A 25,210-nucleotide genomic window follows, 5' to 3' on the forward strand; every position below is an offset into this window, starting at 1 on the left:
CCACAAAATTTTCTAAGAATCTGTGGGAAGGTATAGTGCCTGGCAATCCCTACTAAAACAGAAATTTACCTATTCTTTGCATTATTGTTGCTGATATGAACTTAAATGTATATGATCTCATAACTGGTAGCCTCAAAGTACTAAACTATTAAACAAACTGAAAGGATCATACAAATAGAGGACACCAAAATATTTATCTAGGATTATTAAGGAAAGCATAGCACTTTGGTAGGTATTCTTTTCAGAAAAGAAATCTAAAAACATATAAAGGTAAACATAAGCATGTGGCATTTTACATTGACCAAAGGAGTAACAATTAAATGGATACGGTGTAACCACCACTATAACTTCTTGACCAACTTTATATTTTGAAGCATCAGATCTTCCCCTTTCAACTACCATTCCAATTCTACAGGGTATTTTCCAGTGAGACAAGCTGTACAGTGACCATTCTTTTCAAAGCATTCCATACCATTCCCATTTTCTTGAATCATAATATCCTGCTTTTCCATTTTCTGTTTTTTAAACTTTATCCCTTCTTGTACAGATGAAACTAGTCCTCCCACTGACAGATATACAACACTGTTTGCTCCTACAGAGGGAAAGAGGAAAAAGTCATGACACTTCCTTTGGAAAGAAAGATCTGCCTCATAAGGCAACAGTAACAAACAGAAAAACTTAAGCCAGCATAAAAATTTCTCCTTTATCTTCTTATAAAAAAGCACGGGGAGACATGGGGAGGAGATGGAGTAAGCAATAAAATTATGGGCCTTTATTATTTTTTAAAATTTGAAATTGGAATTTAAGGGAGAATATAATTTAAAATAGCACTTGAGGCTTCAAATCTAGAATGGACTCAGAAAGTTTCTTTAGTAATTTTCTTGATTATGAAAACAGACTTTGAAGTCCGGAAAATCTGGGTTCAAATTTAATAAGCTCAAGGTCACTTACTTTTCCCAAGTCTTTTTTTCTTTTTCTTTTTTTTTTTTTTTCATTTATAAGATAAGGAAAAATATCTGTGTGATATTTAAACAGTTTATCTCACCTAATTTGAAAAGCAAATATCTTGGGGTGCCTGGGTGGCTCAGATGGTTAAGCATCTGACGCTTGATTTCGGCCCAGGTCACTGACAATGCAGAACCTGCTTGGGAATCTCCCCCCCTCCCCCCCCCCCTTACTCTTTCTCTCAAAAATAAATAAATGAACTTTAATTAAAAAAAAAAAAAAAAAGAAAGAAAAGCATATGTCTTATCCAGGATAAGCTAACCAAGTCTGCCGACCTCATTATTAAAGATAACCCTATATTAGCTTTTCACTTTTTGATTTGCACCCACATCTAAATTATTCTATTACAATCTGTGGTAAAATTGTTTTTGTCTTTCTTCAGATCTATCTGATCGTTGGGAGGCTTTCACTGATATGCATACAGTTCCCCCTACCTGGAAAGCCTTTCTTCCTTTTCACCTAATCTCATCTTGGCCTAGGTCTCCAATATAGCACTTACCATGGTGTCTATACACACCAGGCACTCTCATTATTCAGAATAGTGTTCAATGTTATCTGCTCAACATGTTACAAAACATTATTTTTAACAAATGCTGGACATTGTTTTTATTACAAGTGTAAAGGCTGACAAGCTTTCGATTTTCTCTGTTAAAAGGTTAGAGAAATATTAATACCTACCCAGATATTTTGCAAGATGTTCAAATTCAGGTTTATTGGCAATAAGCTCTTCCTTTGTTGGTATGTTTATTCCCATAAAGCATGGGTATCTAATTGGTGGTGAAGCTACTCGAATGTGTACCTCCTTTGCACCAGATTCTTTGAGCAATTTGATTATGGGTGAGATGGTATTGCCTCTTACAATTGAATCATCTACAAGAACAATTCTTTTGCCTTTAAAGTTGTCCGACAATACTCCAAATTTTTTTGCAACACCAAGTTGTCTTAACCTCATGTTTGGCTGAATAAAGGTTCTTCCTACATACCGGTTTTTACATAACACCTCCACATATGGAAGCCCACACTGATAGATAAGAAACAAAAGGACAATGAGCAGCAACATATAGAGAACTCTAGGCTATTTTCTGTAGGTCATTCTTCCATTGTAATATGTATGAAAACATTTGAAATTGCTATTCTGAACTCTCCATCAACAGATTACATACAATTTCGCTTCACTGTTTAAACTGTAGGGGGAAAAAGGCAAAAAGAAAACCCATTCAAAGTAATATACTCATTGGGAAATTGGGAAAACCAATTCATTTTGTCAGAAGTTGTAATGTTTCTCTCTTAAACAAATATTATTTCTCTGTCTTGGAACGGAACACTAAGTGTGTGAAGACATGACAATAAATCCCTGTCAGAAAAATTCATAGCAATTAAAAACTATCAGCAAGAAATGAATTAAAACCAGTATGTAGGAGCACCTGGGTGGCTTAGTCGGTCAGGTGTCTGAGTCCTGGTTTCAGCTCGAAGTCATGATCTCACAGTTTGCCATAAGCACAGAGCTCATGTGGGATTCCTCTCTCCCTCTCTCTCTCTGCCCTCCATGGCTTGCTCTCTCTCACTCTCAAAAAAAGATCCAGTATGCAAAGAACGTGCTTTTTGAGGGGCAGGAGGTGATTTATCCATCTTTCAAGGTAATACTAATCTAAAATGTGTGCATATTATTTATTTTAAAAACAAATAAACTTTCAACATAGTGAATGTTGATTAGGACACCTCAGGATCACCATAGTCATACAAATCTATTTGATTATGAAAAATGAAATTAAGCACAGTACTAAAAACAATACACAAAATGAACATAAACAGCTTTGTTATCACTCATACTAAATAGGGAACAAATTAAACCAGTGGTTTGTGAGGGATGGTACTTCAAGAAATAGGTTTTAATAATAAGTAAATATTACCACTAAATTCTGTATGTATTCATGATGTTATCTTTTTTTTTAAGTTTATTTATTTATTTTGAGAGAGCATACAAGCGGGAGAGGGGCAGAGAGGGAGAGACAAAATCCCAAGCAGGCTCTGTGCTTATGGCACAGCACAGAACCTGATGTGGGCCTCGAACTCACAAACCATGAGATCATGACCTGAGCTGAGATCAAGAGTCGAATGTTTAACTGACTGTGCCACCCAGGTGTCCCGATGATGTTTATTTTTTTAAGTGAAGTGGATCATTCTGCTCATCTTTAGGTGAATCTTGGAGTGGATTCCACTAAAATAGTGCTATTGAATAAAAAGGCTGGAAAATAACTCTTGTTGTAAAGGATCTAATATTTTCTTTTTCCTTATGATGTACTGATAAGTTTCTCTTTATATACAAGAATTTCTGATTTCAGTGCTACCAGAGCATTTCACTGCATGTCAAGAAAAAATACCTTTCCTGCATAACCAAGAGCAGCGGGTGTAGCAGATTCCGGAACAGTGCTAACCAAATCTGCATCCACTGGTGCCTCAATTGCCAGCTGCTGACCACAACGGTATCTTACTGTGTAAACCATTTGGTCTGGAATGTTTGAGGAAAAAAAACACATTATTTTTACTTAGCATATTAGTATTATTCTAAGAAAATTAGCTTGTTAGAACTCTATATATGGCATACAAAAAGTCAAGTAAAGCATATAAAACAACTAAAGTGGAGATACATAAACTGGGGAATTCACTCTTTAAAAAAAATGTGGCCTTAATACATATCTGAAAACCATAGTCCTTACTCCTAAAAGGAAAACAAAGTCCAGGAGTCAGATGAAAGGGAAAAATAGTGATCTTATGACTTGTATGTTCAGTCTCCTAATCACAACATGTAACAATGTGCCTCCAAAAGCCCGGTAAACCTCTGAACCAAGAACTGCCATGTTTCAATGAGATAAATAAGAGACTTATATAGAAAGTTAAAGATATTTTATTTACCTTCAAATATACTATCTGGTCTTGCAAAATAAACATACTCAAAGATACAAAAAGCCATCGGGTTTCCTTCAGACCTTGGTATAATATCAAGAGTTTGGACACTACGTTTGGTTATTTCCACAATTTCTCCAGGCAAGACTTCACGGAAATATCTTGGGAAACAATATTAAAGAAAGAAGACTTTAAATAAACCAGTCCATAAGACTGATAACAACACCTATTGTAAAGTACACACAAAGTCCCTTCCCTTGTAAAGGAAAAGTGGTTCAGTTTAATATAGAAATGGCTTAAAAAATAAAAAGTTAATTCTCCCAACAGTAAATCTAATACTTGTATCTTGGGGCACCTGGGTTGCACAGTCGGTTAAGTGTCCGACTCTTGATCTCAGCTCAGGTCATGATCTCATGGTTCATGAGTTCGAGCCCTGCGCCAGGCTCTGCGCTGATGGTGCAGAGCCTGCTTGAGTTCTCTCTCTCCATCTCTTTGTACTCCCTCCTCCAAAATAAAAAAAAAATAAAAGCCATAAATTTTACTGAGTTTTGGAAAAACAGAGGTTAAAGAGAACATTTTATTCTGGCTTAAATGTTTCAATCGTAAGTATTCCTTGTTGCGGAGATTCTTCCTTTCTAAAATAAGTCTCATGGTATTTTGAAAGGAAGGTGACAGTTTCAAAATTAGAAGGTATTACTGGATTATTAAAGTCAGTGCCAGTGCTAAGCAAAAAGTACAAAAGAAACTGCATTTATAGATATGACTCCTTATAGAAATAAAAAAGAATACTTTCACATAACAAAAAATTTTTTACTGATGTAGAAAAAATGCATATGCTGAGTGAAACAAAACTTACCTTGCACCAATTGATAAAAAGCTACAAGATTCTGAAGACACCACCCATCCTTCTGTTTCTGAAGATTTTTTCTCTGTAAATCACAAGATAATTCAGTTAATGGATTCAAGGAATTTTTTTTTTTTTTTAATATTTTAATGTTTTATTTATGTTTAGGAGAGAGAGAGACAACGTGAGCAGGGGAGGGTCAGAGAGAGAGGGAGTCACAGACTGAAACAGGCTCCAGGCTCTGAGCTGGCAGTCAGCACAGAGCCCAACGCGGGGCTCGAACCCACGAACCGCAAGATCATGACCTAAGCGAAAGTCGGACGCTTAACCGACTAAGCCACCCAGGCGCCCCGGATTCAAGGAATTTTACAAGAGGCTACTTATTTCAAGAAAATAGTTAAACACCATATAGATAAATAAAAAACATCCATTTCTATGACTTTAAGAACACACGGATCTTCATTAGACTTGAGCAGAAGATAAAATCAATGGTATCAAATTTCTTTCAAAAACTGATTTCACGTATTCAAATAAGGCATTGACCGGATAAGTCAAAAAGAAAATCACTAAAATCATACTACACACGTGAAAAAGCTGGGCAAAGGACATGAATAGGCAATTCAGAGAAGACAAAACAGGAATGTCCATAAAAATGACTCATCCTCAGAAATACTCAAGGAAATGTATTTTAAAAACCAAGCACTGCAGGGGAGCCTGGGTGGCTCAGTCAGTTAAGCGTCCAGCTTCAGCTCAGGTCATGCTCTTACAGCTTGTGAGTTCGATTCCCACATTGGGTTCTGTGCGGACAGCTCAGAGCCTGGAGCCTGCTTTGGATTCTGTGTCACCCCTCCCCCACTCTGCCCCTCCCCTCTCATGCTCTGTCTCCCTCTCTCTCAAGAATAAACATAAAAAAAAAAAACAAAAAACAAGTATTGCATCATTTTTTTTAAATCTAATTCCTTCTCACTCATAAGCTTCCTATACCTCATGATTTGAGGGTGTGCCAACAGTAGGACAAGAGCTTGGAAAAGCATTATGAAATTATATTTCTTCTGAAGTGCATTACCTTTATCATTTATATCAGATACTGGAATAAGACGTCCAATGCATAGAGGGCGATTTCCATAAGGATCTCGTACTGCATAAATAACATCTCTGTGCATTATAAGCAGGGAGTATGCTGTGGGTGCTTCCTTCATTAGGTTTTTAATCCTGGAATTAATTAAATAATTGAATAATTTCAGTTATAAACACAAGACACAAACTCTGCAAGACAGTTCTCATAGCAGAGCTGTGAGCTTAGCCTAGTTTTACAATTACCTTGCTACCCAGTCTGGGGTGCCATCTTGTTCCTGAGGAGGTGTATACGCCAGTAACTGGGTAATCATTTCACTATCAGAACTTGTTGACAAACCAATACCATGCCGCAGAAGCTATTTAGAATGGAGAAAAGAAGCTATTTAGAATGGCTGACAGTTTTTAATCATTGGAGGGGAAGCTCCACCTCACCCCTCACCCAGCAGCCCACCATAATGGCAAAAGATCAGGCACTGTGTGAATTTTCAGTTATGAAAATCCTGCACATGTGGAGAAGCACTGCTGAAGGCAATAGGAAGTCTCTGAAGGTTTTTAAGCAAGAAAAAAAAAGTGATCTAGGAAGCATATAGAATAGCTTTTGAAAACTAAGTTTGGAGGAATGTAAACCTGCAGTAAAGGTGGGGGAGAGTGGAGAAGGCACAAGAATTTGGAACTGTGATTCTAACTTTTTCAGTCGTTGACAATCCTGACTGACAGGACACATTACCATAAGAGTGGCATACTACAGTGGGGCCTCTCAACCCAGGTCTGTTAGTGGTAGTGCGATGGCTACCCATCCTCACTGATTATCGCCAAAAGAGTAGAAGAAAGGAATTAACTATATTGAAAAATTAACTGTAGAAGATGTAATAAAAATTGGTTGAGCACACTCATGAAAATTATAAGGTTCTGAGCCAGAGAGACTACGACAAGAACATCACCAATGATCCATACAGGCTGAGTTTAAAGTGATACTATAGAACATTTTCCGTAGGCAGCTAAATGAATAGAGGTGAAATCCAGACTCTGGGAGGTGGTTGTGTCTAGAAATAACGAGCTAGGTATATTGCATGGAATTCAATTTTTGGTGGTGATCACCAAGTGGTGAGTTTTTGTGTGTGGTTTTTGGGTGTTTTTTGTTTTTTTTTTTTTAGCAAATTTTACTTCATATTTATACTTCTTTGATTGTGTGAATTAAACAATTTTTTCACTTAGAGGCAGAAAAACACATTATCCTTTTAATACCAGAGCCTAAAAAGAGGGCAAAACAAAGCTAGAATTGAAAATAAAAGGATAATGAGTGGTACAGAAGCATAGTTCTAGATATTTTCCACCCACCCAAATCAACCATCATTTGACTTCTGTCACTATTTATCCCATGTAAAATGCCTTGTTCTAGAAGGCTAAGGAGATAATAACTGTGTGTGTTGTGTGTGTGTGTGTGTAGTAACCATCCTGTTACTGAATGTCACCTGAGATTTTTATTTCCAAGGTTACCAAATCATGATTATTATAATTCAGTGGACTGAAGAAACGTGGCATCAATAAATGAATGGCAAGAATGGATAAATAAGCTATCAGGAATAAAAAGATACCAAGGAATTAAAAAAAAAGGAAGATGAACTAATGATGAATAAAAGCACAGGCACAAATTTAACACGGAATGCTCCAAATACCATGTAAAGATCAAAAAAGAAGATAGTAAAGTCTCTTTGCCTTTTCCCCAAGTAGTTTCCTGTAATTGTTTCCAAATCACTTTCCCTTATATTTGTTATCTTCCAGTTTATATTCTGTTTTCTTCTTATGCTTTGAACATAAAGACAAAGCTAAAGGGATAGGAACAGCCCATAAACCCTAATTTCTCTGTTTCTCACAACAACCATAAACCAACTTATTCACGTCTCTACCCTAAAGCTGTACCATCAGAATCACCTTAAAAGTACATTAAAATGCAGACTGACCACCTTCCCACCAGTTTCTGGGGTGATATCTTAGAATCTGCAATTATAACAAATACTCCAGGTAATTCTAATACAGTTATCCTTTGCAGTTAGATAACAGGTGACAACAATTAGAAACTATCCTGCACCAAGATCCCCAATAACTTCATTTCATTAATTTATCCTAATCATGAAAAAAAGCATTAAAAACACTTACCTTTTTCCTTAATTGAGTAGCATTTACCAATTCGCCATTATGTGCCACAGCTATTTTCCCATGAAGTGTTTCAACAACAAAGGGCTGACAGTTTTCTAATTCACAGTTTCCTGTAGTGGCGTATCTCGTGTGTCCAATTCCAAGGTTTGAAATATATAATTTCTTCAAATTGTCTTGAGAAAAGACGTGATTTACAAGACCCATTCCCTTGTAAAGTCAAAGTAAAAGCTCATCTTAGAAAAAAAAAAAGACTGTGGCCCTAGCGAGTAAAGGCTTTTACCCTTTATACTCTGTGCTACAGCATTCTAATCTTAAATAAAGACTAGCCTAATTGTAAGAACCATAAAATATCTTTTTAGAAAAAAATTTGAGGGGCGCCGGGGTGGCTCAGTCAGTTAAGCGTCCAACTTCAGCTCAGGTCATGACCTCACAGTTCCTGCACTGATGGTTCAGAGCCTGGAGCCTGCTTCGGATTCTGTGTCTCCCTCCCTGTTCCTACCCTCCTTGCTCTCTCTCTCTCTCTCTCTCTCTCTCTCTCTCATAAACAAAAAAAATTTTGAGGTGAAATTCACATAACAAAATTAACCATTTTAAGGTAAATAATTCAATGGCATTTATTTCACAATGTTGAAGTGCTTGTTTTATGAGCTACTTTTCATTAGAAAAGATGTACTAAACAGTAAAATTTGTCAAATATAATAAACTAAACCAAATGCATTTTAAAAACTCAAACTATGTTTAAAAATTTAAAAATATGACCTGTTTCAATGAGTCGGTCTAGCCAACTATCAGGCAGTTATGCACCCTAATTGGACAAATGGAAATGGCTGATCCAGAGTATGACTTTTATATGCAAATTATTTGTTCAAATTTCCTTCCCCCACCAACATACTAGTTATCACCTGGCTATTGTTATCTTTATTACTAACATTTTTTTATATTCAAATATACCTTGTGTGTTTTGAATGTTGGTACTGAATTCCCATCACTGGTCACAATACCAGCACTCTCCTGACCCCTGTGAATATAAAAAGGCATCAACTGTTAAATTTAAATTTACCTCATCCATAAGCTTCTTTATGAAGCATACTTTTCTCAAGAGCATCCAGGAACTGACAATGCATTACATGCTACTAGTACTAGTGCCACTTCTACTCATGATGATGGTGACCACCAAGCAGCAGATGATATTATCTGAATTCTAATGAATATGCCAGGCATTGTCCTAAAATTTACAGGAAATACCTAATTTATTAGGCTCTCACAACAATCTTATAAAGTAAATACTATGATTACCATTCCCATTTTACGAATAAGGACACTGAAGAAACAGAAGGTAAGTAACTTGCCCAATGTTGCATGGAAAGCGGCAGCACAGTCAGGGTGAGAACACAATCTGACTCCAGAACTCAGTTTTCTAACCTCTGTACAAAGTGACCTCTAAATAGAGTATGGAGAAAAAAAATAAAATAATAATAATAATAATAAATAAATAGAGTATGGAGATAGAAATGGAAATCTCCAAATAAATTAGCAGATAAAATGTTTACTGTGGATACTAGAATCATGAACAAAATTCATTGATTTTTGAGGTTTTTGCTTTGCACTTTCCACTTTTTTCCCAACAAATATCTGTCACTTTAGTTATCACAAAAAAATAAATGCTGCTTCTAAAAACCCTAAATTAATCAGGCACTTGTATTTCATTTCTGCATTAATAGTTCTAGGTGACAAAATAAAGAAGAAAGCCAAAAGCTAGGCCGTAGCTTATATACCACACGTTAAGACTAAGATGATCTGTCCCATTATGGAGTAATAAAGATTCCAAATGCTCCACAATTTTTAATAGCTCTGAAAAAAATGCTATAAATACTAGATGTGTTTTAACAAATTTTTGTTCCAGAGAATATATATATAACAGGGTAGAAATAAAAAGTAAATTTCTATCATATATTTATGTATAAATTAATAATACATTGATTTGGTTAAAAGAATCTTTTTCAAAATTACATATTATAGTTGTTTAGGCATTTTTTTAAGTTTATTTTGAGAGAGAAGGAGAGAGATAGAAAGTGAGCAGGTTAGCAAGCAGAGGAGGGAGAGAGAGAGGGAGAGAGAGAATCCCAAGCAGGCCTCCATATTGTCAGTGCAGAGTACGACTGGGGTTAGAGCAGATCATGAGCCACAATCAAGAGTTGGACGCACAACGGACTGAGCAGCCCAGGCATCCCTGTTTAGGCATTTCAATAAGAAAAAAGTACAACATTAAGTGAACCTGCAAAGTAAAAATCTAAAAATTTAAAATTGAAATTTTACTAAATTATCAATGCATATATACTACCAATACATTAAATAAATATCCATAACCCTATATACCCTATAGGCCTGGATCACTTATGCCTTAGGATTTCTTTACTGAAATGATGTGGTTTTCAAGGATAACCTATGCTAGAAGACTAAATGATTCATGGCAGAGGGAAAAAGAACTAATGTTTGCCATAAATCTTGGGGCAGAAAGAACCTCTGCCGACCACTTCTAAAATAATTTTTTTTTTAATCCACAACCATTTGGTAAACCAGAGTAAATTATGTAAGAAAACAAACAAAAAAATGTTTATCTTCCCTTTTGTCTCCAGGGTAATTTCCCCTTAAGGCTGAAATGAAAAATATTAGGAATCATTTAGGTCCAGGCTTCTTTAATCACAAAGCCTGCGTATTTGGCAGTTTCTCAAGTTACTCCCCTTAGGCAGCTTGAACCAGTTAAACTAGATCTTTTCAGCTCTTTGGAGCTTATTGACAACCAGCCGTCTGGTTTCCTAGGAAACAAAACCTTGGCTAGAAATAGTGAATCATTTCCAGGTCACTTTCAACATGGAGAGTGGAGCAGGAAAGCACTGGACTGAAGAAGAGGTTAAAGCTTTGCTAAGTGTCTGGGCAGAAAAAAATATACGAAAACAACTTTATGGAACACTGAGAAATAAAGGAATATTTATTTACATTGCAAAAAGGCTGCAAGCACTAGGAGTATACAGAGATTGGAAACAGTGCCGGGCAAAGTACAAAAACCTCAAATATGAATACAGAACAGTTAAATATGCCCATAACTCTGGAGACAGCTCTAAAACTATGAAGTTCTTCCATGATTTGGATGCGATCCTGCAATATGAACCTGCCACCCAATTAACAGAGGAAGATGCAAATGGCAGGTGCCTGGCAACGCTGAGCCAAAGTACAGCTCCAGAGATCACTGAAGGTAAAAAGAAAAAGTAGCATTTCTTTTGCTTTTACCTAACAAACTGTAATAGTACAGGACTTCTGAGTCTGTATGATAAACATAGCCTGGAAGATTATGGTTGAGAAAAAACTGACTTATTACGGTATTTTGCACAATGTAAAAAAATTAGAAAGATTAAATACCTCCACTTTTTAAATCTGTAAAATACTGAAAAAAAAACCACATTAAAATGACATTACTACTAATGCCAACTGCTCCTTAAGCATGCCTGATGTTTTGTGAAAAATGGATTGGGTTTTGAAAACATTTTAGGTTTTACTTTTTTAAGCATGGCAAAAGAAAAAAAAAGTCAAATATATTGCTCCACTGTTGTTTCCCCACATCTCAAAACAAGACAGAACTTTCCGCTCTATATTTACATTCCCATTTTTCTAAATTTATCAATAAAAGCACTAAAATTCTAGGAATAAACAACTTCTTCATCACTTGCTTAGAAGCACAGCTCCCTTTAACAAAAAGTGAAACAGAAATAGATTTGATAGATTAAATGATTTATGATTAAATGATTTAGATATTAAACAAGGTTTTGACCTGCTGTGTTGTTAAGCCCAACACGATTTACATAGAATTTGCTCACTGTCTGTGGAAGCTGTATATATCACCAGGGAAAGGGGAAATCAATGGCAGTAATGTGATTTCTCCTATAGTGGAAAGTCTTACAGATGCTATTTTTAAGAGCAGAGCTGTTCAATATAAAATCTCTAATACCTACTGCCTGTGTCCACCACGTGCAAAGCACTGAGCTACTTGCTTTGTAAACTCAGAAAGGAGGGCATCATGAATAAATTTAACACCCAAAAGAAAATGGTAAGTGTTAGAACAAAGATACCAAATGAGAAAGGGGGAAACAATGACAGAAATTGAAGTTAGGTTAATTTGGATTATCTGAACTTTGTGTGTAAATCTCAATAATAAATCATTTGGTAAAAAAATCCACTTAACATACTCCCTTTACATTTTTTTAATCTTTTATTTATTTCTAAGAGAGAGAAAGAGAGAAACAGTGTGAGCAGGGGAGGGTCAGAGAGAGGGAGGGAGATACAGAATCTGAAACAGGCTCCAGGCTCTGAGCTAGCTGTCAGCACAGAGCTGATTCGGGACTTGAACCCACAAACCATGAGATCATGACCTGAGCCGAAGTCGGACGCTTAACTGACTGAGCCACCCAGGTGTCCCTACATTTCAGATACTAATCGAAATTCTGAGAAAGCTCTGTAGTCACTGTCAAGTTAACGAGCAGTAACCTTGATTGGCGGCACCTGGATGGCTCAGCAGGTTAAAGCATCTGACTCTTAATTTCAGTTCAAGTCATGATCTCACACTTTCCTGACATCGAGCCCTGAGCTGTCCGCGTATAGCCTGCTTGTGATTCTCCCCTTCTCTCTGTTCCTTCCCTGCTAGCACTACGTCTCTCTCAAAATAAATAAATAAACTTAAAAAAAAGAGCAATAACATTATTTGATTAATCACCCTGCACTCTTCAGTATTTAAATGCTTTAAATATTGGTTAATGATAAATCACAACTTCTGAAAGGCCTTGATTTTAACCAGAGGTTGGTGTGATGAAGATGTGGGTGCTGAATCTCCACTATTTTTGCCCCTCTCTTATCTGTCCGTCCCCAACCCCCATCTCGTGTGTGTATGTGTTTAATCTCCAATTAATAGGGTCTCTTTCTAATCCATTTAGGTAGTACCCCCTTGGCTCCAAATTCCCATTTTCACTCATAAGCAGAGGGCTCATAATTACTTCTGAACCTTTTATATTTCAGATATCTCAAACCCTCCAATTCTAAAACCCCACTCTCTTCCCTCCTTCAGAACTGACCCTCCTACAAATTGCCTTTACCTTACTACTCCACTGTATTTCCAATCACTTAAATAAACTTAAATAAACATTAATAAACATTAAATATTTAAGATATCCTTGACCTTTCATCGATCACTAAGTCCTTAAAAAAATCTGACGTTTCATAAATTTTCCCCTGTTCTATTCTCATTACCACCATGAAGAACTTCATCACATGGAATATTAAGATAACATCTTAACTGGTCTCCTTACTTTTCAGCCCCTTCATACACATTGTCTACAGTGCCACTGGTTGCTTTTCTTTAACTTTTTGAATTATAAAACTACAAGCACATTAGCAGTTTGTTTACTTTAAAAATTATCTTGAAATTATAACCAGAATTAATTCTAATTAATTAATTCTAATTAATTCAGGATTAAATGTTACTTAATGGTTCCATAATATTTGAGTGCATATAAGAGTTTGTCTCTGCCCCTTTAGAGAAATGATGCTACAATCAATATCTTTCGTCCATATTTAACATTATTACTTTAGAATAGACTATCAGAAGTTCAATTACTGGTCAGGAGGGGTATGATTACTTTGAAACAATGCTAAAAAATGCTTTCCAAAAGAACTGTACTTTACTTAACCTACTATAATGGTGTATGCAATTGATAACTTTAGTTTGCACTTAGTTAATTACTAATGCTATCGAACAGTTCTATATGTTTATTCACGTTTACAAACTACGTCAATTGAGGTCTTAGAAACTGCATGATCTCTTTTGCCTTACAATTTTGGGTGATTTTTATTTGATCTACAGAATTCAAAAAAGTTTTCACGTAATCAGTGTTTCATGAAAAACAAAGATTTTGATTAAAGTTCTTAATGCAATCAGTCTTTTTTAACGCTTAGAAAGTCCTCCTTTACTTTTGGTCTGATTCATTTATAATGTCTTTTGGTTTTTCTATGGTGGAACCAGCAGAATTTTTATTGGTATATGGTAAACTAAAGAAGGGAAGAAAAGGAAATGTGCCTTTTCCACTGTTGGGATCAAACTCATGCAAGTGGTAAGGAAAGAGGATCTAGTTCCCTGTCAGGCAGCAGGTAGCCTGACTGAGCCTTGGCAAAGGACTCAAATCTTAAGAGGCTTCATGTTCTAGAAATTATAATCATCCTCAACTTCAGAATACCTTTGGCCTACTATTATTGCAGAATCACATTCTTTCAGTGACCAAATTTCCACTCTATTTCCCTCCTCTTAAAATGATACAAATGCATCAGGAGTAATGACTTAAGAGTTTCAGGTTACAATCACCAGGGCATGGGGCCCCTGCATTCAATTTTGGCAATTATGCTAGGAATGACCAACCTAAGAAAAAAAATACATCCGAAGAAGTTGGGGAGAGAGCCTTTCTTTATCACGCCTACCAATATTTTCAGCTCCAGGCTGTTTTCAACAAATAGAAAACTAGATAATAGTATCTGATATAAATCAGGTAATAGACTAGCAAACTAGGGGCACCTGGGTGGTTCAGTCGGTGACTCTATTTCAGCTTGGGCCATGATCCTGGGGTTGTGAGACAGAACCCGACACTCAGTACTAAGCGAAGAGCCTGCTTGAGATTCTATTTCCCCCTCTGCCCCTCTCCCAAGTCTGCATTCTCTTTCTCTCTGGGATAAAAAAAAGTAGCCTGTGCCTCATTTTATGAAGACACCCAACCTATGAAACCAGGAAGATTGAGGTACTGTTTTCATTTTTCAAGGTTGGCATTGTTCTTTGAAATGACACATTCCTTGGTCCATTTAAGCATAACTTAGATTAATTTCTATAAAGTTTTATGCACCAATCAGCTAATTATAATAGATAAATATAAATTTTAGCTACATGACTAAATATGCCAAATAAGCCATATTTTCTGATTATGTCATTACAGGACCTCCCTCTGTTTTACATTGCTAGTGTCATTTATCAAATCCCTATTATGTTAAAGTACCTAAAATACAAAATTAAAGAACACTTTTTAATGTAATTTAATTTGAAAATGAACCACAAACATAAAATTAGCAAACAAAACTAGTGGAAGTTCAAAATAAACCATGTCATTAGAATGGTAGAAATTAAATTTTGGGACACCTGGGTGGCTCAGTTGGTTAAGCGTCTGACTTCAGCTCAGGTCATGATCTCACTGTTTATGAGTTTGAGCCCCACGTCAGGCTCTGTGCTAACAGCTCAGAGCCTGGATCCGGCTTCAGATTCTGTGTCTCCCCCTCTCTCTGTCCTTAGCCTGCTCGTACTGTCTCTCTGTCTCTCAAAAATTGAATAAATGTTTAAAAAAAATTTAAGAAATTAAAATTTTCTTTACATAGATAAGTATAGTATTTAAATCACATAAAATATTATCACAAATCTATAATCTTTCATGACTATGATCAAATTCAGCTCAAGCTACTAGCATTATCAGTCATTTAATTCAATTTTTATCTTCCCTAGAACTTGCTCTAAAAGGAATTTCGTTCTTTTTCCAGGTAAGATGTCAGTTACATTAGAAGATAAGGAAGACATCTCAGGAAATCCTTTACTTTTGGTTTCTCACATCAGACCAATGGAACGAGGTATAGTGTGGGGGGTCAAAAATACAAAGAAACTGATCAGATTCCAAAGTGGAAATAAGATTGGTTTCTGAGAAAATGGATGATTTTTCCTGACAAAAACATTTACGATTATTTTAAGTGTCCCTCTTTTTTACCAATCTATACTAAAAAAATCATTTTTAGAAATAAATGATTTCTTAACAAAACATAAATTGCCTAGATATATTAGCTTTCAAATTCACAACCTTTATTCTTTACTATAATAAGGAATATAGGGTCAAAATTATACATAGTAGATTCTTAATATTTAATGAACATGTCACTTTAGTACTCCAGAGGTCTAAGACAAACAATTTTACATGTGAAAGTAAATAATATCAAATCAATAAGGAGGTCAAGATGATTTTATTCACCCAAATTAAAGTCAATATAAATCCCCACTTGGCTTCTAAATTTTTATTGAAGGTTGTTAATCCAAGTAAGGAAAAATAGTGAAAAGCATTTCAAAACAAAGACATTAAATGTACCACAAAATAGAAACAGCTCCCTATACCTCAGGTAAATGCTTAAAAGTGGTTTTTAATAACTTACATTATAGATACTGACGTCTGAACTACCTTTTTATTAAACAGAAACATGAAATCTGAGAAAAACACAAGATAATGTGGCTGTTAAAATAAACAACATAACCTCCAGTAATGTCATTACCATAAAATTAGTTGCAAAACTGTACCAGAGATCTAACATGAAGGTACCATGCTAGGATTTCTAAGTGGGGACATTCTTCCTAAGGCATTATGAAATTTCTGGCACACTTCCTTGCATTAAAAGAATACTTCGCTTAAAATGACGTTCTTTAACGAATGGGACATCTTTTATTTTCATGAGAAATAAGAAGCACCAGTTGTTATAATATGTCTCTTCCAACCCTTTATTCATGAATAGTCTTGGTTCTCAACCCTGCCTGCACACTAGAATCACAATCTGGGGATGACAGGTGGGGGTAGCAGTGAAGTAGTGATTCATAAAATCTCCCCCAGGAGATACTGATATGTAGCCAATGGAAATAATTAGATTAAAAGGAAGAGAAGGAGATAAATTGCTTCCACCTATCCTATCACCAAAAAATAAATAAACTGTCCTCAATGAGCCATTTTCTAATTGTATTGCTTCCTACAAGTAAGTATTACAAAAGTATATATTCAATGTTCACTATATAGCTAAAGACACACCACATACCAAAGGAGTGGGATGGATGGGTAAGAAATGATAAAGGGGCGCCTGGGTGGCTCAGTCGGTTAAGTGTCCGACCTCGGCTCAGGTCATGATCTCGCGGTTGGTGGTTCGAGCCCCACGTCGGGCTCTGTGCTGACAGCCAGCTCGGAGCCTGGAGCCTGCTTCGGATTCTGTGTCTCCCTCTCTTTCTGACCCTCCCCTGCTCATGCTGTCTGTCTCTCTCTCAAAAAAATAAATAAAACATTTAAAAAACTTAAATGCTAGAGTAAAGAGATGATCAAAATGTGACTAATTAAAAACAACTATATTAAAGTCAGTCACTATCATGATAACAAACATTCAAGTTCTGTACTTCATTTATCCATCAGTTTCAGATGAAAGCTAAGCTATGATTTGTATTCCATCTCTTATGGAGAAAATTTCTTCCTTTATTAAGGTTGCATCTAATTATTTATCTTATATATATAACCTATGTGTGTGCATATATATATGTGTGTGTGTGTGTATATATATATATGTACATATATCTCTTTCCCTCCCCACCTGATACAGGTAACTCTACATCAATTATGGAGCCCCCTATTAATCCAACTTTTATTCCAACTGTAGCAAATGAAGGAGGAAAACACTGGACTGTGCCAGAAATCAGGGCTCTAATAGGCATCTGGTCTGATATAAGTATACAACAACAACTAGAAGGAACAGTGAGAAATAAAAGGATATTTGAACAAATTGCTGCCAAGCTTCAGGAATTTGGAATAGACAGAGATTGGAAGCAGTGCAGAACAAAGTACAAAAACTTAAAACATGAATATAAGATTGTAAGAATGGCTCAAGACCAAGGCATAACTAAGAGTATGAAATTTTTTACTGAGTTGGATGCCATTTTGGGACACAATAAAACAGAAAAATCACAAGAACAGGAATTCCAAGATGGAGAACAAGCTACGGGACGCGCCAATGTAAAAACAGAAGAGGATCGGACAGGTAGGAAGACAAAGAAAAATAATCTTAACATCAGGCTACAAATATAAAAATGTCAATAGAATGATAACATGTATGTAATCTAATTTAAATAGGTGTCACTAAATGTTATTCAATAAGCTAATTATTGAATTTATCATGAAACAGATTTAATGTATAATCAATCTCCTCCAGGACATAGAGAATAGTACAAAGTTATACAAAAAAGATGAAATAAAATTCATTTCCATAAGTTTAAAAATAGAACAATTTTAATAAAGTAAAAATGCAGCCCTAGATGGCAGAAATTAAAGCAAGTTTTCACATCAACTATGGTAAAATTGTGAGTGAACAGAAAAAGGGCATTAAAGAACTTAGAAGAATATAAAACCCATGAGAAGGTCTTTGAAGTGTAGTTCTTCTGGGACATATCATAAAATGCTTTAAAATGAGCTTAACCCAAAGGATTAAGATACAATACACACAAAGATATGATAGCATGAAATAAACTGGATGAGTTCTAGACCAGGAGTCAGGAAATCCAAGTTCTAGCTCAGTCTTTGTGGAACCCTAAACCAAGTATCTCCTCTACACTTGACAAAATGTTCTTAAAGACCTCTACTAACCATAAAGTTTCTAGATCTTAATATCTGCCTTAAACAGTGCAGTCTTAATTCTCAGATTGTGAGTATGTTTCTAGGGGAAAGAGAGGTAATGACAGAGTTAAGACTGAGAAATGGTGGTAAGAAGTACTAAAATCTTTTGCTGGTGGAGAAGAAAGAAACTGGCCTGCTAGATAACTATATATATCCTTCCCATAAAAAATAAAATGAGTAGTGATAAAGTAGTCCAACAGCAGCAGTATGATTCTGTTCATACAGTAATTGCAGCTAATGATAATTCCATCAATTATAAGTTTTAAGTCTAGTTAGAGACTTACGACACCAGATATCTACAGGGACCTAAGACTGAAAGATTAAGAGTGGGGAATCTAAACTAGAGAAAAGGAAACTATAATATTTAGCACCAGGTTCACTGTAAAAGGAAAAATAACATAATAGAGTTTAAAATAATACTGAAAGTGAATAAAACCAAGCCACCATATATCCCACTATGTTCACACAGTCATTGATGAAGATGAAGCTGAAAATGACTTGGTCAGTAATATGTCAGAAGACCTAAGAGAGAGAGAGGTAAAACAAAGTCCTGGCACAGGTAAAACAGTATTTTTGGTTTTGTGTATGTGAAAAAATACATAAGATGTTATTATATGATGTTGCTATGGACTGAAATATGTCACCCCTAAAGTCATCTCAACATGTGCAAAAGTATTTGGAGATGGGACTTTTGGGAGATAATTAAGGTATAGATGAGGTCACAAGGATGGGGCCCTTATGATGGATTTTATAATTATATTAATATATAATAATGTAATAGAATGCTACAATTAACTAAAATACTGTAAGATGTTACAAGAATATATACAAGGTTATAACATATGAAGTATAATACTCATATTTCCAAAATGCAGAAATGGAAGGTGAAAACTGTTAATTATGTAATGTTCCCTATGGCTGTTATTCTCAAAGTGTAGCAGCATCAGCATCATCTGGGAACTTAAGCATGCTGAAGTTTAAGAAATACTGCCTTATGGTACAGGATACTAAGGGGGTGAAGCAAAGTGAGTTCTTCCTATTTGACTGACTGCCTTTTACACCAACCAAAATGAGGGATGGGGGATAACCAGGCCCCCAAGCAAAAGCCAAGCCATCACAGACCTTGTACATAGTTCAAAGATTCATTCAGCCTTGGAAAATGTAAAGATCATGTTGATTAACAAACCAGATAATCAAATTCCCCAAACTCTAGGCAAACTTCTTTGATTTATCAGATATGGTAGATTAAAAAGCTCAGTGGAAAGCTGCTAGAACAGTGGAAGGTGAAAACAGGGAGAAATTAAGGTGACTAAAACGATAGGAACACACAGCTGACTAGGGTTATGATAACAAAGGAAAACAAAACTCTCTGCTCCTAAGGTGTCTCAGGGCATCACATGATGACCCTTGTCATCAAAGTTAAAACAACAACAAAAAAGTTAAAATCTGATTGTCTTTAATGAGATAGAAAGATTTCCATGGAAAAAGTTAAGAACCTTGGCATTCAGAAGATTTTAGCTTCTTACTCCTCTGCACTCACTTAAGTACAATACCTCAAGATAATTTTTTATATGTGAAAGGAAAACATTCAGCCAGATATAAACTGAGAGGATTTTTAAAAACTGTCTGTATGCTTATATGTTTATTTGGAATACGTTTAGAAAATATTAAACAGGAAATATTTAGTCATTCTTAGAAATTAACTTATTTAAACTTTCCCATGAAAATAAAAGCAAAGGTATAAACCCATAAGAATTCCAGCAGCTAAATACATAGGGAAAAAATTTAAACAGGCAAGGACTTTAGGCACAACTGGCAATGCACAACTATTGACGCACAAATCGCTACTGCACTATTTAGAAGATTGTTATATTAGAAGATTGTTATACTGAGGTATAAAGATACAGATATTTATCTTCAGGAAAAAAATTCATTATCAAATATTCTTTCTTTGAAAGAAAACGAAAACACAATAGGGGCACCTGGGTGGCTCAGTCAGTTGGGTGTCCAACTTCAGCTCAGGTCATGGTCTCACAGTTTGTGGGTTCAAGCACCACATGGAACTCTGGCTGATAGTTCAGAGCCTGGAGCCTGCTTGGGATTCTGTGTCTCCCTCTCTCTCTGCCCCTCCCCCACTTACATTCCCTCCCCAAATAAATGGATATCAAAAAAAAATTTTTTAATGAAAACCCAATAAAGTGATAAACATTCTTGTAAAAATAGGTAGAGGACATTTTATTTTGATTTTATATATTCTACTAATGAAATATTGTAATCTAAGTTGCTCTTGCCCCATATTGTTAACATTGACCCTTGGTCATAAAACTGATCTCCCAAAAGTAATTTTTTTTTCCCATCTTAAATGTATGCCGGGAGATTCTTTCTTATTTTAAATAAAAATCTAACTAGAGCTGTGGACCTCCCGGATTCTAGATAACTAATTAGTTCCCAATTTAGAATTCCTGGGGATTTGGTCTAGAATAGATTATAGGATGGGTTCAGATACCTGCCAGGGTTGAAAAACACAGCTAGGTTGTCATATTTAGAGATTCAGACCAGCAGAGGGCTGAAGAAAGTAATATATAAATCCAATCTGATTCCATTTAGGGGAGAAAAAATGGCCAATTCCAATTATCACTTTAAAAAATGTATGACTAATGCCATATGAAAAAAATTAATCACTGGGAAGACTCACAGAACTCGTGGGCTATGCCTATCTATTATAATAAATAAAGAGAAATGGCCCATGAAAATTGAATAACTACTTCTTTGGATCTAAAATAAATTTATTTTTCTCCCCATTTAAGGCATAGTCAAGAGAGGATAAAAGCAATCAAATTTGTTACCAGGAAAATGACTGTTGCCAAAAGAGAAATCTGTGTTTGACAATCTTGTGCATTACCTATCTCTTCTGAATAGACCTAAAATTGCCTAAATTCATCTCCAGTATCAGTGCCTATTTACATGAGGTGGAACTCTTCAATATTTTGGTAGTCTTGCAAGTCACTGCTTTCCAGTAGAGGTAGTCAAAGGTAGACTGCTTCTGGCTCTGAGGGGTGGAGAGAGCGTGCGTGCGTGTGTGTGTGTGTGTGTGTACCTATGATACACACACACATGATAGGTGTATATATATATACATGATATATATGATTGATATACATATACATATATATACATGATAAGTGTGCATATTTATATAAATGCACACACATATACATCCTATTGGGGATCATTCTTATGATCAGCTTAAAAATCACAAGTGAAAGACTACATTGTTCTTTTAGGAAGAACCTTAAAACAATCTATTTTCTTTTTGGATGTGGTAAAACACATCTCCAAAATTAAAATACGATTCATTATCCCCACAATTTTCACAAAAATTAACAATGTGATGGCCAGCAGAGGGCACTAAATTTATCTATTGTTAGTACCTCGGAGGCTATGCCAAGTTTTTTTCGTCAAATTCATTTATTTTGGTTTATTTATATTAAAACAAAAACTGGAAATAACCTTCAAACTTAAATATTTAAACTTTTGTAGACTTTGCACATAATCTGGATAATCTTAGCAGTTAAATTATAAGCTAATGTACTTTCATCACATGAACCACAATACTGAGAACCTTTCAATTTTTAATCCAATAGAAGAACCCAATAAAGATGTGATTGTTAAAATTTCAGAAAACCCAAAAATTAGAAGTGTGAAAAAAAGAAAGTTCAGACCTAGGTAAGCTGATAAATTTAAATACAGGCAACTTGGTAATTACAAAGTTGTGACCTGAGAGATTGCTTAAAAACTAGTATCTTTAAAAAATTAAAGGCTGGTCTTTGCACCCAATTTCTGACACAGAGCTTCAAAAACCTCTGGAATTTCCAGTAGTGAAAGTCTTTTTTTTTTTTAATTTGTTTTAATGTTTATTCTTGAGGGCACATGAATATGAGCAGTGAGGGGGAAACACAAGTGGGACAGAGGATCCTAAGCAAGCTCTGTGCAAGACCACAGAGACCCAGAGGGAGCGCTGCAACTCACCAAGAGATCATGACCTGAGCTGAGGTCAGAAAAAGAGTGTTTTTTTTATTCTAATGAGGTGATCCAGGGTTTCTAAAGAGCTTCAAGATAGGACTGCTCACCATAAAGACAAACCTTATGATTAAGAGAGTTGGAATTTTTGGCAATCCTGACCTCTGGCAGGGAAGTAACTTGAAAGACTGAGTTCAATCATGTGGTCAATGATTTAATCAATCCATGTCATAATCAATCATGTCAATAAAAATTGGCCTAGCAGAGCTTCCTGGTTGGTGAACACATTGCTGTGCTGCAAGAGTTACAGGCCCTGACTCCACAGGGAGAGGGACAGAGACTCTGCATCTAGGGCCCACCCAGACCTTACCCTACGTGGATCTTCTTTTGGTTGTTCCTGAGTTCTATTTTGTATAATAAAACTGTAATCCTAAGAATAAGACTTTCCTAAGTTCTAGGAGTTGTTCTAGCAAATTATCAAACCTGATGGGCTTATGGCATCCCCTGAGTTTGTAGCCAGTCAGCTGGAGTTGTGGCTGGCATCTAATGTAAGGGCAGTTTTATGCAAGATTGAACCCTTAAAGCTGTAGAGTCAGATGCTAGCTATCTCCAAGTAGTGAGGGTGAAAAGTGAATGGCAGTGTATCATCAGTTGGGTACACACATAATAAAAACTAAATGCTTCTCTTTTCTTAAAATATGCTAAGTTTAGGTACTTCCACACCACCACTCTCCAATATGGTATCTTATTTTCTGAGACTACTCAAAATTTCTATGGGATACCTAGTATCTGTAAGTATTTCTATAACCCAGAAGTAGGACATGTGCCTGAGCCTAGAACTAGTGGTTTTAGTCACTTAGGTAAAATGTTATAAATTCAGATTCTGGTGAAAGAAGGTTTGCCAAAATTTACCTTGGAGTTGTGCTCTCCAAAAAATAGCCACTGGGGTGAGGGTGGGAGAATGGCTTAGGCATGGATGGAAGAAGGTAAGTCTAGTTATAAAAGGGGAACCAGGGGCACCTGGGTGGCTCATTCGGTTAAGCATCTGCTTCTTGATTTGGGCTCAGGTCATGATCTTCCAGTTCATGAGATGGAGCCCCTTGTGGGGCTCTGCGAAGACAGTGCTGTCTATGCAGAGCCTGCTTGGGATTTTCTTTCCCTCTCTGCCCCTTCCATCCCCCCAACTCAAACATACCCTCTCTCTCAAAATAAACAAACAAACTTTAAAAAATAAAAGTGCAACCAGAGGGATTCTTATGGTTTTGGAATCATAGAGTATCTCCACCTTGATGGTGGAGACATGAACCTACAAGGTGATAAAATTATTACAAAATATAATACACATATATTTAACTCACAATGAGTGCAAGTAAAAGAGGAAATCTGAATCAGAGTAGTTGAACTGTATCAATGTCAATATCCTTCATTTATTAGTCTATTATGGTTTAACAAAATGTTACCATTGGAGAAAACTGGGCCAAGTGTAGAAGGGATCTCTATTATTTCTAACAAATGCATGTGAATCTACAATTATCTCAATAAAAATTTCAACTAAAAAAAAGTAGCCTATTAGGTAGCCTTTGTGTCTCAAAATACAAGCTGTCATTGAAGGTCTTAATATTGGTAAAAGCTAAAATTCATTCTAGTCTCACTGTGCAAACATGTCTTTAAAATAAGATCTGGTCATATCCTCATGTAAACCTCCACATAGGTATTGCTGCATGAGTTTATGGGCCTCCAAACCACCTTTGGCCTCATTTGTCTATCAATAATAACCACTGGGGGCACCTGGGTAGCTCAGCTGGTTGAGCATCTGACTTCGGCTCAAGTCACGATCTCATGGTTCATGGGTTCGAACCATGGGCTCTGTGCTGACAGCTCAAAGCCTGCAGCCTGCTTCAGATTCTGTGTCTCCCTCTCTCTTTGCCCCTCCTCTGCTCCTACTCTCTCTCTCAAAAATAAATGAGATCATGACTTGAGCCGAAGTGAGACACTTAATGGACTGAGGCACCCAGGCGCCCCAAATTAAAAAAAATAATAATGTCCCAGGGTATAGGAAAGTACAGGAGGAAAGAATACTATCATAGCATCAATACAGCAATCCAACATATGCATATGAGGAAGAGCTTTCCCCAAACTACAAATAGCTGACTTGTATACATCCTACATGTGCAGAGCTACACTACAATAAATGTATATTTACCAAGCTAATCACTATCAGTTCCTTAAAATGTTTACCTGTCTGCTGTTAACCTCTCAACATGAAAATTGCTAAGACTACTTAATCTTTTTTTTAAAGTTTATTTATTTATTTTGAAAGAGTGAGAGAGAAGGAGAGAGAATACCAAGCAGGCTCCTCGTGTTGTCAGTGCAGAACCCCACGTGGGACTCGAACCCAAGAACTGTGAGACCATGACCTGAGCCAAAATCAAAAATCAGATGCTTAACTGACTGAGCGACCCAGGTTCCCAAAGACCAATTAATCTTAAGGTCTTTCCTCTATTTATATGTACTGCAGTAAGGATCATTCTCAGTTTCAATGAGGATCAAATGAAAAAGAGATGTAAGAGCTCTTTGTCAAGCATTAAAATATAACAATGAAACACATTACAAAATTGAGTCTAAAAGTGCTATCATATTCCCAAATACTGCATACTGTGCCTTGGGA

At 36.0% G+C, this 25,210-nt stretch overlaps 1 protein-coding gene across 1 annotated transcript in view; it reads right to left on the reverse strand.

Annotated features, from left to right (window-relative positions):
- Nucleotides 1-312: 312 nt before the first annotated feature.
- Nucleotides 313-25,210, reverse strand: part of PPAT (phosphoribosyl pyrophosphate amidotransferase) — a 32,077-nt gene continuing 7,179 nt past the window's right edge. The window contains exons 2-10 of the mRNA XM_039249053.1: nt 8,939-9,005; nt 7,988-8,194; nt 6,074-6,186; nt 5,820-5,965; nt 4,766-4,838; nt 3,919-4,070; nt 3,387-3,514; nt 1,684-2,026; nt 313-592 (exon numbers count right to left, since the gene is read on the reverse strand). Of these exons, the coding sequence (XP_039104984.1) occupies nt 396-592; nt 1,684-2,026; nt 3,387-3,514; nt 3,919-4,070; nt 4,766-4,838; nt 5,820-5,965; nt 6,074-6,186; nt 7,988-8,194; nt 8,939-9,005 (1,426 nt within the window). The 3' untranslated portion in view covers nt 313-395. The remainder of the gene's footprint in view (nt 593-1,683; nt 2,027-3,386; nt 3,515-3,918; nt 4,071-4,765; nt 4,839-5,819; nt 5,966-6,073; nt 6,187-7,987; nt 8,195-8,938; nt 9,006-25,210) is intronic.

The sequence above is a fragment of the Hyaena hyaena genome, unplaced genomic scaffold, assembly GCF_003009895.1.
Source record: "Hyaena hyaena isolate Hyena2069 unplaced genomic scaffold, ASM300989v1 scaffold_329, whole genome shotgun sequence".
Taxonomy (NCBI): Eukaryota; Metazoa; Chordata; class Mammalia; order Carnivora; family Hyaenidae; genus Hyaena; species Hyaena hyaena.